General features: G+C 49.3%; 1 protein-coding gene across 2 annotated transcripts in view; it reads left to right on the top strand.

The window, feature by feature from the left end:
• LOC149325274 (uncharacterized) overlaps nt 1-20,626 on the top strand; it is a 37,196-nt gene that overhangs the window by 8,138 nt on the left and 8,432 nt on the right. For both annotated transcript variants that reach the window (XM_089563907.1, XM_089563906.1), the window contains exons 3-4: nt 1,922-2,103; nt 8,547-8,801. In XM_089563907.1, coding sequence (XP_089420033.1) covers nt 1,922-2,103; nt 8,547-8,801 — 437 coding nt within the window. The remainder of the gene's footprint in view (nt 1-1,921; nt 2,104-8,546; nt 8,802-20,626) is intronic.

The raw sequence follows: 20,626 nt of genomic DNA, 5'->3' as shown, positions 1-20,626 counted from the left end.
TTGCGGTGTCGAGCTCTGGATTGCACGCGTCAGTGTATTTGCTCCAAGCGTGCGTCGCCTCACTTGATGTTGGACTCTGTGGGGTATCCTTAGTGCTGAGGAGGACTGTCCACCCAGCGGTGCCGCTGAGACATCGCTATAGAGCGCCACCACTATCGTACTCATCTTCAGCTGGGTTACCTGCTCTGAAGGATGAAGTCATCTCCAGTTCACAGTTCGGCTATAACCAGAGAAAGCTAAAGAAGGCAGCGGCAAATATCCCTCAAAAGAGGCCCTCCAGCCATTAACGTCGGCCGATTGTCATGGCGTCGTGGTTAATCTCATTTCACAGAGGCAGAGGCAGCTGCCAGTATCCTGCAATTTCACGCCAGGGGTTCAACAGAAACGTCACGACCACTGGTCGACCCCATTGGCTAGAGAGTTACTTTTGAGAGGCATTCACAGCTGCGTTCTTCAGTTGCAACTTGTATCCGACTGTAGAAATCTCCTTTGGGAGCCATTTCTCGAAAGCGCTAAAACAACTCGGACAAAGAAGGAACAGACAGAGACGAGCGCTACTTCCAACAGAGTAGGACTACTTCCAACAGAGCGGACTACTTCCAACAAAGTTGGAAGTAACGCACGTCCCTGTCTGTTCCTTCTTTGTCCGAGTTGTTTTAGCGCTTTCGAGAAATGTCAAATGTGCACCAACTAGCCCGATCCGCCACTCTTGTGATCATCGTTCGTCGTTGAGGAAGCGGAGTCGAAAGTTTCCATTGCGCACGTGGGCCTCTAGGGGCAGTGCGGAATGACACCGTCATGTGGATGGTATAAACAGCGGGCGCTATCACGTTGCACCCTTAAGACGGATTAAGCGTCTCGCATTAAGCGCCTTTTAAGGACGTTTCGCTATAATGTGGGTTCTTGATGCTTGTGAACTGCCTCGCACAGTTAAAAGCTGCTCGGTGCAGGCTTCACTAGTGCGCACATGTCACCTTCTCACCAGCTAGGGTTAGCGGTAGCGTTGGTGGAAAACGTTTATTTGCTCTATTTTACACTGGTTTTTGCGGCTTCAGGTGGAGTCTTCCATCTTCTCGTCAGAGTCGGTTCCCCTAGACCAGGGCTCCGCTGAGGCTGGCTGAGGGTAGCTGCCCTGCGTGCATGCCTTAGTCCATGTTGGACTTTCAAGATGTCGCTGGATAGCATCCTCTCCCACTGTTCCGCTCTCTGGCTTTCTATTATGGCTAGCTCGTCTATTTGGTGCAAGCCCATGTGGTATTGTATAGGGACCTAAAAGAAATCACCAGCGCACCAATCCGGAAGTGTACGGTAGTCGAGGCCGAAGAGGCAGCCGTGGCTCCAGCGGCAGCGGAGGGCTACCGATCCAACAGGTCTTTAACCATACTCACCGACTCAAGAAGCTGCATGCCGCAACTACCTAAACGGCAGAATCAGCGACAGCGCGCTCCGCATCCTCCGCTCAAGTGGCAAAAACCTAAAAGAACCAGGCGAAACGCACGGTAGTTTGGGTGCCGGGACATACCGACATTACGGGAAATCAGGAGGCGGATAGGATACCTCGAGGGTACGCAACAAACCGAGCATCCAACAATCCCGACCCCGCTGAGGAACCCGAGCCGGTAGCCCAAAGCTATACAGAAATGCTAAACCACTACAGATAGAACAGACGAAAATACCCGCCCCCACACAAACAACTAAGTAGAGAAGACGCCGTAGCATGGCGACAGTTACAAACGGGAACATTCCCGTTCCGAAATATGCTAAGCAAAATCTACCCCACGCAGTACGAGAGGGAGTGCCCTAGGTGTGGAGACAAACCAACCCTATACCATACCACATGGGCTTGCCAGAGGGTTAGCGGGGCCAGAGACGGGTGAAGGACTCTCGCAGAGGGGTCGCCCCAAACAACCCGTGTGCGCAGCTGGGCCACCTGCCGAGCAACCTGTTCCTGGACACGCCCGTGAGCGAGGTGCACCTCTGGGACACGCCCCTGGCCAGCTTCGTGCAGGGGGAGAGCGACGACGCGCTGCTCGGACTGCAGAGGACGCTGCGCTCGCTGGCCCTGCGCCGCTGCAGCCTCGACAGCTCGCAGCCCTTCCACAGGTCTCCTCCCTCCCTCCCTCCTGTCCGTGTAGAAGTCCAGTCCTGGCACTGCAGATGAGACTGTCATACCCAACAGTTCTCTACAAAAGCATTTTCGAGCGGGAAACTATTTATAAACGGAATTTTTTTATATCATGGAAGATTCAAGTATAACACTCAATAAGTACGCAGACCACCCTACGGCAGTCTTGCATTTTTTTTTTTCTATTAACGTTTTTGCTATCGTCGAAAGCGTTCCCAATTGGTTTTCATGGCAGTCTCAACTGCTCGTTACGATTGATGGAAGTAGAAAGATGTTGTTACACATGAGAAGAATGGACCATTACCTTCAGTATTTCCCTAACAGTGTCTTACAATTTTTCAATATTCAACACTTTTGTCTAAGAATGGTGGGCATGCTTTCGAAACGGTGTTTGCATGAAACGAGAGCCACTTTTTGCCTGCGCGCAAACTACCGAAGAGGGCCTGAATTCAGTTTCGTGAGCTTATTGTTCGCAGTTCGACCCAAAACAACACTTCAGTTTTAATTATTTATATACAGGAGAATTCGGTGCTATCTACGCCGCAAAGCTGTTATGGGGATCTCATATGCGATGGCCTCCGGCAGTCCTCAAGCATAGCCACAACGCAGCCCGAGTGCTTTGCACGCGGGCGCTTCGTCTTCGCTGCGGCTCAGAGCGGAGGTAGCGCGGGAGAGAAAGAGAGAGAGACTCTTTAATGAAGAGCAGAGAATTTAGCCGGCGTTTAAAAATCGCTGGCATGCTACTCTGCGTAGGGAGGGGAATTTGGGAGATAAAGACAGAAGGAGAGCAGAGTGGAAGAGGTAAAAAAAAAAAAACGAAGATAAAATGCGGCCATGAAATGGGTACTAAGGATGCAATGGCGAGTATTGATGTAACCTATGGAGTGATGGAGTGCATAGTCCGTCAAATGGGCTGACGAAGTTCACTGCATGAAGAATGCATGAAGGTGACGTGCAAGTGAATTTAAAGCTTATCGAGATGTCCAATGTCTTTTAAATATGTGAATAGAAAGTTCATTGCAAGTCTCTGTTGCCTAAGGCAGGCTAAGGGACCTAAAACTTTGTCCATTGTAAGGGGCACTGAGCAGAGCTTCTGCATGCAATGTTCATAGTACGCACGCTCGTTAGCATATGCAGGGAACTCAAGCAAGATATGCTCCACAGTTTCTATCGCGGCACAGTTGTCACAGTGCGGACTGTCCATTTGTCTAAAACGGTATCGTTATGCAGCATTAAGACGAAGTCGATGATAAAGTGTTTCCACATGTCGAGGAATTCTGGGTGAGAGTCTTGATCTAAGATGTGGGTCGACTGAGTGAAAAAATTGGTACTGATATGTCGGCAAACTCCAAAGCTGATACATTTCTTCGGAAGCAAAACTTTTGGCCACCTGGGACGCATCAGATTTCGTAAAAAAAGTTCTAATGTATCTCCGATGTTGATGGCCATTACGGGCCGCTTCATCTGCTTTTTCATTAGCCTGAATGCCACAGTGAGCAGGTACCCACTGAAATGTTATGCAGTGGCCTGCGGCAATAGCTAAATGATGTAGATATCACATGTCCAGGGAAACTGGCTGGTGATTCGTTTTCTTCAGCAGGTTGGCCAGGATCTGAAGAGATGCTTTCGAATCGGTGAATATAACCCAACGGTCGGCGGTTCGGCGCAGGATGTAAGAAACAGCTTCCTTAATGCCGTGAAGCTCAGCTGTCGTAGAGGATGTCCTCCGCTGCAGCCGGTAAGTGCATGGGCTGTTGAGGGCACATAAAGGCCACATGAAGAGGTTTCTTTAGTAGTTGAACCATCGGTGAAGATATGGGTGTGCTGCCTATATTCCTCCGTTAAGTAGGCGAGAGTAGTTTGCAGAAGCGCTGCCTGTGGCATGCGGCTCTTTGCATTCACACCTGGAACAAACTTCTTCACTTTTAGAGGAGAGAGTGTCCATGGAGGAAAGGCCAGAGGTAGTAGTTTCTGTGGCTGATTAATAGTAGGGATGGGCAGGAGCTGCACTGCCGGGCCAAAGCTAGAGTTGCTGTGAGTTAGGTGGACACGGTGCAGGAAGTGCTTCTTCCCTTGAAGAACATGGCGGAGATGGGTACGCATAGTTTCCTTGGCGGCAATCACCTCTAGTGGGAGACATCCTGCCTCCGCTACTGTTCCTGATGCAGAGGAACCCTTTGGGAGGCCAAGGCATATTCGCAGGCAGTTGTTCCGTGCGCAAACGAGAGACTTATTGCTTGATGTAGATAATCTTTGAAACACTGGTAGACAGTAGCGCAAGGTTCCTTCAACGTAGGCTTTTTCAAGCAGAAGCATTGATCGGCAGTTGCTACCCCACCTTGTTCCCGCCATGAACCTAAACACTTGCGGTGCTGCAGTGATCCTCTCGCGGAGTTTTTTGATCTGAGGTGTCCATGACAGATTATAGTCGATTACAACACCCAGGAATCGCTGAGATCGTACATATGGTAGCGATCGTCCGCCTAGGAGCAGCGGATATCGGGTCATCGTTTTTCTTGTAAACGCCATTGCAACACTCTTTTCTGGCGAGAGACGAAGACCTCTGGAAGCCAGGTACATCGAAATGTGCAATAGCGCTCTCTGTAGACGTTGCTGGGTGATATAGCGCGAGCGTGATGCGGTCCAGATGCAGATATCATCAGCATAAATTGTTATACGGACCCCTCGCGGAAGGTTTCTTCTTATGTGTATAAGGGCAATATTGAACAGGAGAGGGCTGAGCACCGCTCCCTGTGGTACGCCCCTCTCTACTGCGTGAAAGCGTGTTGGACCGTTTGGAGTGGTCATAAAAATTTGCCGTTCTTTCAAATAATGCCCAATCCATTTGTATAGCTTTCCTCCAAGGCCAAGACTGGCAAAGGCGGCGAGAATTGCATGGTGAAAGACAGAGTCAAAGGCGGCCTTGATGTCTAGGAAAACGGCTGTCGGGATGTACCCAGCATGAAGGTACTCCTCAATTGATGAGACGAGGGCGATGATATTGTCAGTCGCAGACCTGTTTTGACGGAACCCGTTCATTTCTTGGGGGGACTCATTTCGGCTTCCTAGGAACCAAGTTATGCGTTTGCAGATCATGCGCTCCATGAGCTTACCTATGCAGCTCAGTAGGGCAATGGGCCGGAATGATGCGTAGCTTGTTGGCTGCTTACAGGGTTTCAAAACAGGCACAATTTTCGCCAGCTTCCATTCCGTGGGGACCTCACCAGTCATCCAGGAAGAATTGTAATACTCCAGGAGTCGAAGACGGGAGGTGTGGGGTAGCTTTGCAATAGCTTCATAGGTCACCTCATCATGACCCGGAGACGTGTGTCTGTTTGTCTCCGCGATAGCTGTGGATAGTTCTTCCATTGTGAAAGGCAGGTCTAACGCTGGCACTGCCGCCTTTGGGATGCCTGATTGACCATTTGCGGAGAGTGTCGAATGCCCTGGCCCTGCCGACAGTAGCCTGCAGTATTCTTCTGAGACTTCTTTTATAGATTTTTGTTCCTGAAGGGAGAGTGCAGCGAAGGGGTGGAGCGCGGGACAATCACAAATGCTCAGCGTATACGAACACCTTACCGTGCGCAACAGCAGCATGCAGCTCCTTCACTATGGCAGGAGAGAGACCGCCGGATCAGCCGCGGTCAGCAGCAGAGATTCGGCATGAGGTGAAGCGTGGACAATGGCGAAATCCAGCCGTACGTGAGGCGAAGCGCGAAGCCGCCACGCTTCGCAGTGAAACCGAAAATTGGCGCCAGATGAACGCAGCGTATGTTCGGGAGTATCGCAAGCGTAAGAGGGAAGCATTCAGATGAGCTGCCCATTTGGCCGAGCACGGACCGTCGACTGATGCTAGCCGCCTGGTAAACGTGTGCTAACGTATGAACATTACGTTAGAACAGTCGAACCGTAGCGAGAATGCTGCTGCGGGGATAGCTTTTCACTGAATTGTTAGTAAGTTTAGCCGTTGCAGTTGTAAGCATAAAGTGCTTTTAGTCCCGAAATGCTTTTAGCCGCTCGTCCTTGTTTTTCTCGGCTTAGTCCTTTTGTTACTGCGCAAACTTTGTCAAGTATGCATGTCAACCAACTAGTTCAGCTTTCTGCTCTCCTGAGAACACGGAGGTGAACCTAAATGAACTTTGGAGAAACTGTCGCCCTGTGTCTCATGCAGCGCTGCGGACATAGCAGCGCATGCGTTGACGACAACTTCTCTAGAATGTGCAGCGCATGCGCATGCCGCGCAGCCCATCGCAGCAACCCTGTAAGCCCAATCAATTTCAGATAAAATTTGTTACGAACAAAAACATGTAACAATGGTTTAAAGAAACCAGGCAGTGCTACGGAAAGCAATGTAGTCACGCAACGTCGGGTAAGCATTGCAACAATGGCATTTTATATTTGCAGAATGACATTGTTCAAAACACCATTACATTGTTACTATTACGTCCGGACCTACAGTGCAACAATTGAAGCCCTTGGCAGAAGCGAGAAATGAACAGTAAAACTACAGAGGCCTTGTGCCTTACGAAGATCGTGCTGGTGCACACACGTCACAGCTTTCCTTGGGATCTCCAATCCCCCATCCCCTTTCGCATTGCTACACTAGTCGGCCGGTGATCCGTTGTTCCAAAGAGCTACACCAAACTTGCAGGTGCCCGACTGCACAATCACGATGTGAAAAAAAAAATAGCAACAAGAAACATCAGATACATAAACAGAAACCTAATGCAAATAGGAGCTTACTCATGCAGTAGTTAGCTTGGAATAAGTGCGAAGATAATAAGTGCGAATAAGTGCGTAGTAAGTTCATGCGCAGCAAATCACGAAGAGGAAAGCAAAGAATTATAAAAAGGCACTGCTTATGACGCCAATCAGCTCTCGCTGATAAAAAGAAGAGGAGATGGCACCAGCACGCGCTCTTCCACCGAGACGAAGGTCGAAGAGTTAGGTATACTCAAAGTAACGTTTGTCGCACGTGTTAAAAGTCGAGTTTTGTCATCTAGAAGCAGTCATAGAGCGCAATAGAGCGACCGTAATAGATCGAGATAGAGAGACCGTAATAGATAGGATTGTTAGGCCATAAAGAGTATTTAAAATTCCAGAAATAGCCATTTAAAATTATGTTCTAGGTGTTGAACGGACAAAAATGGGCACTATAATTTTCGGAAAAAAGTTCCTGTATAACTTTGTGGCAGTTAATGTAATTTCAGGCAACTGTGTGCCCTGTGTTTACTGAGCGAAAACTGATGGCGCATTCATAAGGGTTGTAAGGAGTATTGTTCTTTACTTAGTCAAGCCACATGTATGGCTGCGCTTATGAGTGACCGCGGTGTTGTTTTGTGGAATATTTCAACCCTATTCCTTCGTTCACGTTGGAGCATTCTGAATTCAAAGTTTACTTACACCGGGCGTTCCAGCAAATATTTTCAATAATATGAGCAAAAACAACCTTTCTGAAGTATAAAACATTCCTACAGCTTAGTAGTACCAGTGTTGACGGACACAAGGAAAGATGCGAGTAGTTAACTAGTACAGTGGTGAACTTCATTTCCACAGTCTGCTTTTGACTATTACAGTTAGGCTCCTGGTTGTATTCAGAGGTTAATAGCTTGGCGCCAGTAATGATTAAATGATTACCTAGCATTTCGCTAACGCAGTTCTGCTCGGTATTTTAACGCTAAGCCGTGCCCTTGCTGCATATTACGCCGAAACCGCATGGCCTTAGCGCGGCAAATCTACGAGCGTATGTCACTCTGTTGCGTACATGCGTCATTGCATTCCCTGTCTACCCGCCGCGTCGTAGCCGCAGCGGTTAAGGCGCTCGTCTAACGAGACGGATTCGAACCCGACCGCGGCGGCCGCGTTTCGATGGAGGCTTCCCGCAAAAGGCGCCCGTGTGCTGTGCGATGTCAGTGCACATTAATGATCCCCAGGTGGCCGAAATTATTCCGGAGACCTCCACTACGGCACCTGTTTCTCTCCTTCTTCAGTTGAGTTGTTGTGTGCTTCTTTCACTCCCACTTTCCTCCCTTCCCTTACGGCGTGGTCGAGGTGTCCACCGAGATATGAGAGGCAGATACTGCGCCATTTGTTGTCTCCTAAAACCAATGAATTAACAATAATTCCCTGTCTAAACATGTTTGAGGGTAGGAGCATCTATAAACACACGTCACTCGGCGTAGAACAGAGAAGACCACGTGACCCATGTGGTGCCGAACGACGTGTTCCCGTGGGTGTGGTTCTGTGCGTGCTACGGTCCTGAGGTTTCGTTCTGACGTGCCGGAATAGTGAACATTGTTACACCACGGTGCCGAGCATAATAACATTTTTCCTTCCAGCGCCACTGGGCTCGCCACCCCGGCGCTCGCGTCCAGGCACCCTAGCCCTCGGCGTACTGCAGCGGCTCCTTTGTGTGGCGCAGGATGGGCAACCTGAGCGCCCTGGAGAGCCTCGACCTGTCCTTCAACCGGCTGAGCGTGGTGCGCGCCTCGTGGTTCGGCGCCAGGCTGAGCGGCAGCCTGCGCAGCCTGCTGCTGCGGGGCAACCGCATAGCGAGCATCGAGGACGGGGCCTTCGCCCGCCTCTACCGCCTCTTCCAGCTGGACTTGTCCCAAAACGCCATCGCCCGTCTCGAGCGATCCATGCTGCCCGGCTCGCTGTTCTTCCTCGACCTCAGGTGGGGCGCCTTCTCTCTTCACCACGTCCGCCGGGTGCATGCGTACAGTCGCTGCACTTCGGATGCGACCAGGGCTCGATCGCCATGGGTCTCTGCCTACGTTTACAATGTATACATTCGAGTAGCATTACTTAATTGTGTTAGAGACGTCGGCCGGTCTGACCCAGGGAAAACAAGAAGCCCGTTTTGCAGGGAAGATCAAGGAACTTTAAAGCTGTGGTCATTCTTGTGCTGAGGCCGAACCATGACCGCGCGAGAACAAGTCTTCTTGTTCTCTCGCACAGTGCGGGGCAGCGCACCCTCGGCTGCGGAGCATTTTCCTTGTCTTCTCTGGAAGGCGCCTTCGCGCAAGAGGGAGAGAGCCCTGGCTTTTGCACTTACAACGAATGATATATATGGTGTGCCTTATCATCATCATCATCATCATCAGCTCGACTACGCCCGCTGCACAAATTGGCCTCTCGCATATCTCCCCAATTTACCCTGTCACTCGCCAACTTCTGCTAACGTATCCCCGCAAACTTCTTAATCTCATCCGCCTACATCATTTTCTGCCGCACCCTGCGTCGCTTTCCTTCTCTTGGAATCCACACCGTCATCCTTAAGAACCAGCGGTTATCTTTCCTTCGCATTGTATGCCCTGCCCAAGCCCATTTCTTCCGCTTGATTTCCACTAGGATGTCATTAACACGCGTTTGTTCCCTCACCCACTCTGCCCGCTTCCGGTCTCTTAACGTTCCACCATGTAATTCTTGAATATATCTTTTTTGTTCCAAGTGAGTCTAGCGGCGTCTCTTTGTCTCTCCATCTCGTGTGGACTCGCGTAGTATGTGGGGTCGTCACACTGTCATGACGAACGTTTTCAAGAGTCCACCCATGTACTTACAAGCCTTTTTTTCGAATGAGCAGCTTGGAGACAGAGCTCGTCCGGTCTACTTTATCAGCTGAGTGCAGTGTTGCCTAGTGTACTTGGAAATAAATAACAAAATACCAGAAGACCATCAAAGATGCTGCCAATGTGTTCGGTAGGTAATGCCTTAACCCCGCCTTAATATGAATTTACCGATGAATGAGATTTTAAGCGTATTGCTACCACTGCAATTCTCAGCAGCGTTGAGAATATTCCGCCAGGCGTACACATAAACAGGAATTGGGGACTGTGCCGAGCCAATTGCCGATAAGCCTAACGGCCTATAGCGTTTCAATGGCAGTCACTCGGCCATTCTTGTGCCTTGTTACATCATGGATGATGTCAGCGTGCTTTCTTTGAACGTTAAAAACCATGCTCCACGAAGTGGCAGCCAAGGTAGCATAGAAGCGTTTCTCCCGAATTCCTGATGATAGGCAACGCCGAACCGATTGGCTTTGAATGACCAAAATTTTGGTATGGGCTAGTCGGTGGCTCATCTCAAGGAAAGTGTATGCAGCGCAAAAACCAGGGACAGCAGAGAAGACGCAAACAAGAGGACTGGCGAAAAACTAATGACTGAAATTTTATTGAAAACAGCAGAGCTTTAAATACATGCAGACAGGCCATCACACGTCCAGGAAGATAATGAATCGCCATAAGATTGTAATACCAGCATCGAAACCACTCCAACGGTTATCACAGAGGGCGTGAACAACGTACAGCCCCAAAATCACGGAAAGGCATGTGCAGCTACTCAAAAAACGGATGAATCATGAAAAACAACAGAACAGGAAGTCATATCGTATCAAATGCTGAGACACGGAAGTCATTAAGCGTAGCAAACGCAGAGTCAAACGCGTGAAAGCAAATCAACGAAATAACACCCCAGGAGACCCCCAACAACAACAGGAATAAAACCTAAAAAACGTAGTAAAAGCAGTGACAAGGAAGTGAGGGAAAACAGTACGATAAAACAAGGCACCCAGCGAAGGGAAACCTAAAAGCCCAAAGGCGGAGCTAACCAATGCTATCGTCCAGAAACCCGAGTGACGCTCAAACGCCTAGCGGCACCATCACGGATGGCCTGTCTCGCGCTCGGCGGCATGGGCTTCGCGGGCTCGCACTCTCCGATCACGACACCATTGTCTCAACTTCTCGGCACCTCGAGCTCTCCAGACAAGGCCCCCTTCACGGGCACGCAACTCCGAATGCTGAGTTGCGCGCTTCATGCTGAGGCCTGAGTCTGGCCCGAGTTCGGCCAGGCCCCCCACGTTATCAATCTACTGAGCCCGGCCCCATTCTCGCGGCAGTTCAAGAGGTAAAGCGTGGAGTATGTGCAGGTAGACTCCCACTGCACAGGTAAAGATATGGCTGGCATAGACGCTCAAACTGCAATGACGCTTTAACAAATTGGTTTCGCAAACGCGAAAAGAGGAGAGGGTCGGCTCGCCTGGTCGTCTTTTTCAACCGTGATTTTGCTTCTTAGTAGCTCCGAGGTTCCTAGAGCCGCATGTAAAGGGTAGCATACACGCGCAGTTAACTACTTTGGTTACATCTAGATTTTTACGGTCATTTTTTCACGGCATGCTGTCTTATTTTTACGCGTTGAAGTTTTGGCGCGCTGGTCGTGTTTCAATGAAGACGAAAATCAGTTGCGTTAGTACGTGTTGAAAGGATCGAAGTGGCCTAAAACAATATGCTCTTCCTCAATGGCGTTGCATTTTCCACAGCGTACAGACGCGCTTTTCGAAGGTGAAGACGCACCCGAAAAGGCAATCCTGTGACAAACGGCTACCCATCGAGCAATCGAATGAAGATCCTTCTTCAGCGGTTCTAATAAAGCCTGAAATGTTCAGTCTCGAGTGGTGACACAAAACCGAGCGGGCGCGGAGTGCCTTTTGGCAGAACCGACATCGTGTGCTCGCCGGTAGCTGAAACAGCCCAAGGCAACAATACATTGTACTTTAGCGGGCGGACACACTGGCGCAAAGGAGCAACGCGCCCCTGAAAACGCCGCAGTAGTGCAGAGCGCTGACAGATTTTGCATTCCCGAACCTGCGAGACGATTTTTCGCTGCCTTTCTTCAGTAACTGAAAACGTTCATTTAACTTCGCGTGTGGCATTCAACGTGGCAGAGCGTGCGCGTCCGATGTTACTTGTAAATTTCACTTTGAGTGGCGTTGATTAAACTCAATCTATAAACGACGTAGTTAAGCCTCGCATTAATTCCATGTCAACGAAGAACTCTCCGGAGACATTTTAGTACCGGGATTCTTTCATTTGTGAAGCATTCCAGGCAGGAGGTAAAACAAAAAATCAAAAAGCACTGTTTGTAGTTGCTCTCTGAAAAGAAAAATGCAACTAAAGCAGATAGCAAAAGCTAAGTAAATAATCGTCGAGTAATCTTTTGTCCCAGCCCCCACCATGGCCTGTTTCTTCCGTGTCTCTTGTAGAGCGTCCCAAGTACTCTTCACCCCGAAATAATGAATCAAAAGCCGGACACAGACAGACCCTCTATGTACGGGCCCGAGCCCGGCAACTTCAAGCCCGGGCCTGGTGAAACAACGTATTTTCCGGCCTGGTCCGTCCCGCGGGCAGAGCTGAATCTGGACTTTCGGGTCGGCCTGAATCCGGGCAGTGCTCCTGTTCGGATCACCACGTAGTCGTCGCTTGTGCTTCCGTTCGTGGTGGTGCTCGCGAGGTTCCTCAGGGTACTCCGTCCGGCGACCCATCTCTGTGCAACGTACGGTATTATGCGAGCGACCGAGTTGCGTCGCTCTCATTAGCCACGTGAAACGAGCCACGTGATGCTGACGCCATAAAAGTCCATGGCTACTGGACTACGCGGACCGGTCTTCATTCGCACTAACAGCTATCCCGGTAATATATATAAACATAAAGTCACCAGAAATTGAAAAACATAACAGCATTTTATTCACGACGAGCTGGTCCTCCAGCCGAAACGTCGTGAATTAAATCCTGTATGTTTGTTTTTCAATTTCTCGTGACTTTATCTTATATTGAGAAATCAGCTGCCCCAACAGACAAAACAAGCGCTGCAGGAGCTGGTGCATAAATATATTCCGGCGGATTTAAGTACCTTTGTGCTGCTCTTCTTTCGGGAGCTCCCACAGAGGATCACCTGGTCTATCGATGATGGCGATGATGCAAATCGAGGCTTGATGATGATGACGATGATGATGATGATGTCGTCAGGCTGAATGGCACATACCCACGGCGGGGGATTGGCCAGGGTGCGTAGCGGATACAAACGCACTCATGTACAGGGAATGGAGTATATTTAAAATACAAAACAAAAATACGGAGAAGGAAAAGTTGTGAATTCACATTTTAGCAGAGAAATCTACCGGATGAAATTACATAATCGTGAATAGAATCACACACTGGTTTCAGGGCATATCTCTTGGCGCTTGCCTCGAATGATAAGAGAATCGGAATAGATAGAGGAAGCCCGAGCCGAGCGAGGGGGATCTCCAAGTAAATTCTGCGGAGAGCAGCGAGCCGCCGGCACGAGAGGAAAAAATGTTCTATGGACTCAATTTCGCCACAAGACTCACAAAGGTTGGATATCGAAAGCCCCGATCGGCATAAATAAAGATTTAGCCGCGGTATCCTGCAGCGCAAAAGGGTCATGGACACCTCACATTGCCTCGAACTGCACATCCGCACACTCCAAGGAAATGCCAGGTGTTGAAAATCCGCTGCAGCGAGGAGAGGCTCACGGCTCAAGGTGTGGAAACACTGGAATCGCTGAAAGCGTGCTAGAGTCAAGTAAACAGCATTTGGGACGAAAGGGACATTAGGTCCATTAAGAGCAGACTTTGCTAAAAAATCAACCCTCTCATTAGAAACAATGCCACAGTGCCCAGGGACCCAGCGAAAACGTACTTCTGTAACATGTGTAGGAATAAAAAATTGAAGGGAACGGCTCATAGGAGTATCTCTCGATGTTTCGAGCGCTGCCAAAACAGAAAGGTTGTCTGAGAGTATAATAACCCGAGTGATACTGCAGGGAATCTTTATTAAGGCCAACTCAATGGCCAGAAACTCAGCTACAAAAATAGGGGTATAGTCAGGGGCCCGAAATGAGGCTTGCATCTCATATTACTTCTTCATCTTCCTCTTCTTCCAACCTCAATAACAGGGATAACCTCTCTTTATACATACAAAGCCATGCGTGCAGTGTACGCTGTACGCGGAGTTACAGCGTACGCTTATAATGCTATGAGGGTCAATCCAACACATGGAAACTTAATAGCACGTTCGTAATCCAAGCCTAAAATATTTTTGTCGAAAAAAAATTATTCGCTAGGTGAGCGCAGTTTGATCATTTGAAAATGCGTGAAACAAGGCACCTATGAATAATTGATAAAAAATTCAAATTTTTTAAAACTCTATAAAATGTTTGTAATAACATTTGCACGGGTTCTGCTTTTCTATGTGACTCAGGTCATGGTTTTGGGATAAGTATTTTTTAAAATTTAAATCAAATGTCAAAATTGTACCATTCTGTGCTTTTTTTAAATATCTGCTTACTGTCGGGAATTAGGAAATAGCTGTTTCGCTTCCCTACACGTTTATTACCCATAAAAAATGTTACAGCTGATGTAACTGAGTACGTTGAAGCAAACAAAAATGCTGAAGTCGCAGAAAAGTGCGTTTTGACCAAAAAAAAAGAAAAACCTATAAACATCCCTTCAGTTCATCACATTGGTGTTTCCTTTCGTTATACAAGTGCGGTCTGAGGTGCGAACGTAAAATTGGGGCCACTGACAAATCCGATACGCACGGCCTGTAATGCATATGCCGCATTAAAAACAGAAGCAGGTGCGGGGGCTGCGGTCGTGGTTGAAGACAGGGAAGTCTTCCCACCGCGTGCACTCTTCCGGCCCTGGCTGCCGATCAATGGATGGCACAGCAGCGGGCAAAAAGGGGCTCCGAACGCCTGCGGAATCAATCACTCGCGTTTGTTTTTGCCGCCTCTGCATATGCATGCACGGTCATCACATCCCGGGTCGGACAAGCGGTGAACGAGCGGAGGAGGTGCCACATCACGTGGTCTTGTCGTCGAGTGCAAAATGACACGCGCTTGTGCTGAGTCGCCCGTGGTGAGCGAGGCACGAAGTCTCGGTTTGCCTTTAGTAGAAAAAAAAATGTATAAAGAATGCAAAGTAGAGACCCGTTCAGCCAATCAAGAGCGCGCGTTAAGCGTGTCCCTCCGCGCCTTGTCGTCTTCATGTCGTCTGCTCGCGGAGTACGCAGATATGGTTAGAATGCAGTATAAATCAACGCTGTCTACGTACCAAAAGCGCATACACACGCTTTTACAACGCATGCATTTTGCGGGACGTTACGCCATTCATCACGATCCCTTATTTAGTTAAGCGTGTGCAAACGGTGAGGCAGCGATAGACGGATGGATGGAGGACAGCAGGGTCCTTTTTGAAACGGAGTGGTGTCAGTTTTTTTTTCCTCTATATCCACCTACGAAATCCGTGAAACCTAACGGTGTGATTTATAAATTCCGGATTTCTTTTAAATAAAATTTTTAGTCCTGAACTTTCAACCTTAGGTCGCCGTCCTGCTTTAGAGCCAGCAATATTCCAGTCGATTTTTGGAGCTTCGTCAAGCCGCAATTGAGGCTTTCTTTCCCTTCTCCTCAGCCATGTCTTTGACTGAAAAATAGACCTTGAACCTTGTACTGCACATTTATTCGCATGACCGTTATTATCTCTAAACGCAAGGGCCTCATGGACAGTGAGTATGTCTGCATCGACATCTGGCTGGATACCAACGCATTCTAGTATGAGATGTTCAATTTTTTTTTATAGATTTACCACACACTGCACATATGTAATCTTCTTGGTTAAATTTGTTTTCATGTCTGCGCGTTCTAAGACACCTTGATCTAACTTCAAAGAGAAGGGCACGGCCTCTTGAGTTATCATAGAACGATTGCTTCGTGATGTGCCTTCTCATTTTTTTTAGTTCAACAGTTTGCTTCTTTTCAACTGAATTGGTGGTGGTGGTCGTGGTTTATTTTTAAAAATAAAAATGAAAAAGTGAAGCAAAAGAGTGTTGCCAGCCGCGGCAATTGCTGTCTAATATCTTAAGCACCCGAGCTGCAGCCGGCGGAAATGAAAGGGAAAGGGAGAGGATAGTGAGGAGAAGTATAGAGGGGAGCGACAGCAAGAAAGGACAGGGGAGAGCTTTGTACACTATATTTACAAATAAACTGAAGTAATCCACTTCTTACATTTTGGTTTTCAGAGCAGCTACCATTTGTGTCAAAAACCGGCACTCCTGTTTAGGTCTAGAAGGGCAGAATCGTGCCCCGAATTCCTCTTACAATAAAGTTTTTTTTCTCTCTCTCTCTCCCTCTAAATAAAAAATAAAGCAAATTTATCGCTCATATGTTTTGTTATAGGCGAGATTAGACGAAGCGAAAACCCGGGTGCTCCATTTATGTCCAGTGAACGCGCTAAAAACGGCAGTGACAACGACGAATCCAGTCCGAATTAAGCGAGGGTGCTGCGTCTAAGAGCGGCCCCATTTTGGAAAGGATATTTTAGCGTACGCAAAAGCTACGCACGCTAAACTCCTGAAATAGCGTACTCAGCGCGAGCGCACAGTAAGGCTTGTTTTGAAATAGTGCGGAATTGGCACATGTGAACGATGGTTTTTAGCGTGAATTCCCATTTGATACTGGCACTATTTTCTGCGGCGTAAGAACATCGCGTGTGCACTCATTGCAGCTTTAGTAGTGCTGCAAGGAGCTACCGAGACGGAGTGCAGAGCGCGCTGTATGTCTGAAGGTAATAGGGTGAATGGGAAAAAATTCAGTGACTCTAGTAGGCAAGTCATGGGTGGTGGGAGGAGGGCTGCGGGGAGCAGCGGCGGAACGAATTTACAACATTATTGAAAGAGACCTGTGATCTGTGCTCACCGGGACACTGTTGTTTGCTGACGTTCCTTGAACTTATCTGCTTCAATTCCGAGGATTAATTGAATGACTCGTTGACTTTAGCACACACCGTTGCAATGTGCACCTAAGCGGTCATTGCTCTATTCGAAGCCCTGCGGAGCTAACCAGGAGTCCGCATCGCTGGAAGCCTTGCTGTCTCATATCCAGCACTGTCGAAGCTAAACGTTCAGCGTATTTAATCACGAAAGCTTTGCTCGAAACCTCGGCACACGTCGAAGGTTCCCTGCCGCTGGCCCGTGCTGCTATTGACGCGTTATGGACGAGCTGTGGCGGGGCGCCTAGATGCGCGCGACATTCAGGTCGAACGCTAATTACCCTGCTATTTGAGGGGCGCTCAAGTCCTTCACAGGCGGAGAGAACCTTCGCCATTAAGGAGCATTTTGGCCAGCAGCTTCGCCTTCCTCCGACGCTTACCATCGACGGGTGGTGTTGTGAGCTGTCGCTCGCAGCCCCTGATGCGTTGACGCTGCTGCTGCTGTTGCAGTGTTCAGTGATTGCTCCCTGAAAACTGCCCTGGAAATGATCCCAACGGCGCAGTTCCTGCCGGGCCAAGGGCGACGATGCTAGGGCACAGGCTGGTGCCTTAAGACGGTGTTAAAAGAGGGACGCGGTCCCGAGCACTCACGCCAGTTACACACGAGTGAGCCGGATGTGATAATAATGTGCCCACTTGAACCGGCAGATATACTCTTCTGGTACATTGAAATAGCACATAAGTGGTATTTAGTGCCTTGAATGGGACACTGTGCTCAAGAAATATTATCATTGTTGTATGGCAAACACGCTTGAAAATCGGCTGCTTGAATCTGATTAGTAACACATGCTATAGCATGTTATTCCACTCACTTCTGCAAGGTATGACTAATTGAAGAATAAGTATCACCTAAACGGTTTTACTGTGTCGCACGTCGCGTGGTGAATATAAGGTCAGGGGTTACAGAGAGAAGCAGTGTCACAGTTTGACAGAGTTTATGAAGAATTCATAAATGACTATGCTTTCTGGAAAGCGATAAGGGTATACCAGTTCTGCGCGCTTTTATTGTACTAAGGTAGCAGTAGATATGTAGGGTGAGTATTCTGCAAAAACGTATACGGTCATTTTGAAGCGTGAAAGTAATACTGTTAGACTGTGATACACACTGCCTCGTCTACATGCAGTGTTCTATTCGTTCCACCTGTTGTTCTACCTTCCTCTCTTCCCTTAAAGGCGCGGTTCGGGTGTCCATCGAGATGTGAGACAATTACTGCGCCATTTCCTTTCTTCAAAAAGCAATTTTCAAATTCCATGCGCTTCTGTGTCGATTACTGCCGCCTTATTAAGATTGCGCACAAGGACGTCTACCCCCCCCCCCCCCCCCCCCCGCGCACAGACGGCGCTCTGAACTCTTTGCAGGGGGCCGAACTGTTTTCATCCCTCGATTCACGTTCTGGGTACTGGTAGGTCCCCATGGAGGAAGCCGATCGCCTCAAAACAGCTTTTGTGACACCAAACGGCTTGTATCAATTTAGCGAGATGCATTTGGGCCTTTGTAATGCACCTGCGACTTTCGACAGGATTATGAATAATATTTTGCGTGGATTGAAGTGGAATATACGCCTCTGCTATTTCGGCGATATTGTAGTCTTTTCCCTCGGCTTTGACACTAATCTCGCCCGCCTGAATCACGTCTTGACCTGCTTCTCCGACGCCGGCCTGCACCTCAGCCTGAGAAAAATGATTTACTGCACGTCAGCAGTCTATTTTAGGCCACATTGTCTCCGAGGAAGGCGATTGTTCCGACCCTGCCAAACTTCGTGCTGTAGCTGCCTTTCCCAAACCTACCTCCATCAAAGATCTACCCAGCTTCCTAGGTCTGTGCCCGCACTTTTGCCGGCTTATTCGCAACTTTACATTCATTTTTGCGCCCTTAACACAACTCTGCCCGGAGGTTCTCATTTATCGCTTTGGTCTCTACCGTGCGAAGACACCTGCCACACATTGCGCCGCCTCCTCACCGCGCCGCCCATACCGCGCCATTTCGACTCGACCGCTTCTACCGAGGTCCACACGGACGCCAGTGGTGTTGGCCTCGGCGCCGTGCTCGCCCAGCGCATATCTGGCTTCGATGACTACGTCGTTGCCTGTGCCACTTACACACTCACCAAGGCTGAATCCAATTACTCTGCAACTGAGAAAGAGTTTTTAGCCATTGTCTGGACCCTTGTCGAATTCCGCCCTTACCTCTAAGGCCACCCGTTTGCAGTTGTTAGGGTCACCATGCGCTTTGTTGGCTGTCCTTCTTGAAAGACCCATCCGGCCATCTTGCCAGGTGGGCTCTTCGTCTTCAGGAATATGACATCTACGTCGTTTATCGGCCCAGCCGCAAACATCAAGACACTGATACCCTGTCCCGCTGCCCACTTCCCGCCAACATTGCCATCCTTTCCACCTCTGGCGCCTCACCGCCTTCGCTTCCCTTCAGTGACATACCCTCCGCACAACGTACTGACCCCTGGGTCGCTTCTCTTCTCACCTTTCTCTCCAACCCAATGGCTGCCTCTTCTTCACGTACTCTCCGCTGCTGTGCTTTCCACTTCGCGATCCGTGATCATCTCCTCTATCGCCGTAACTACAGCTCAGAATGAGTCACTGCCCCCGGCAAAAAAGAAGGAACGCGTACCATCGCGTTCCTCTCCACTATCATAATGGCGTTTGGCGAGGACCTCGAGATTGTGCAGTGGAACTGCCGAAATCTGTGCCATAATAAGACCCCCCTCCACCAGTATCTACTCACCCGCCCCTCCCTACCTCATTTTCTCCTTCTCCAAGAGACCCGGACCGCCCGCAATGTCCCAGGCTACCGCGCCTACCAAGCCACTACGGCCACACCACTTGCGTCTATTTATGTACGCAGTGACGTGCTCGTAGAGCAAATTGACATCCCCTCCACCCTCCTTAAATATTTAGTTGGTGTGGTTTATTACCACCCTTCTTCCCGCATCTCACTCGTCCTTTTGTCTTTTTACAACCCCCCTGTCACTTCCTCTTTATTCTCTGCTCTGGGCAAATTCCTTCACTCTCTTTCTTCTACCTCCCATCTCCTCTTTGGTGGTGACTTTAATGCCCCTCACACACTCTGGGGCTACACACAAACCCTCAAACCCGGCCGCCTCCTCCATTGTCTGGCCCAGGAACGCCACCTCACCCTTCTTAATTAATACTCCTGGCTCTCCTACTCGAGCGGGCACTGCCTCACAACGCCCTACGACACCCGACCTCACTTTCTCTCGGGGTTCACTTTCCTTTCACTGGCAGGTGACAGCCGAAACTCTTCTAAGTGACCACTTTCTCATCCATATCACCACCTCTCTCTCCCACATCCCTCGCTGTCATCCGATTATTCACACTGACTGGCATGCTTTTCGCACTAATCTCGCGTCCGACTCCTTTCAATCCTACGACGACTGGACGTCGCGCATCTCTGCAGCGCTCACGTCCAGTAGCCGTCGCGTTCGCTCTCGTTACCCAATCCAAGACCCAGATCCTCACCTTCTCCGTTTATGGCGTCGCCGTAAACGTCTTCAACGCTCCTTTCGCTCCCAACCACACAATGCCCAACTTTCCTCCCGGATCACTGCTTTGCGGGCCGAGATCGTCGCCCACTGCGCCTCCCTCGAGCACTCTCGTTGGAGTGCTCTTTGTGATGGCCTTGATTCTGCATTGCACTCGCGATCCGCATGGTCTCTCTTTAAATCCCTCCTTGGCACTAAGCCTGCCCTTGCTCCCACTCTAGCTAAAGCCCTCACTCAGGGGACTCCCTCCGAAGTTTTTGATCAACTCGCCTCTCTCTACCTCCCGCCCCCTCTGGCACCCTCCTACCCGGTGTACTCGGGTGGACCTAACCCCGATCTGGACCAATGCTTCACTCT

This window comes from Amblyomma mixtum, chromosome 10 (assembly GCF_055824585.1).
Source record: "Amblyomma mixtum isolate Tamu chromosome 10, ASM5582458v1, whole genome shotgun sequence".
NCBI classification, from domain to species: Eukaryota; Metazoa; Arthropoda; class Arachnida; order Ixodida; family Ixodidae; genus Amblyomma; species Amblyomma mixtum.
The sequence above is the reverse complement of the archived record's forward strand: the minus strand, read 5'-3'. Positions and strand labels throughout refer to the sequence as shown.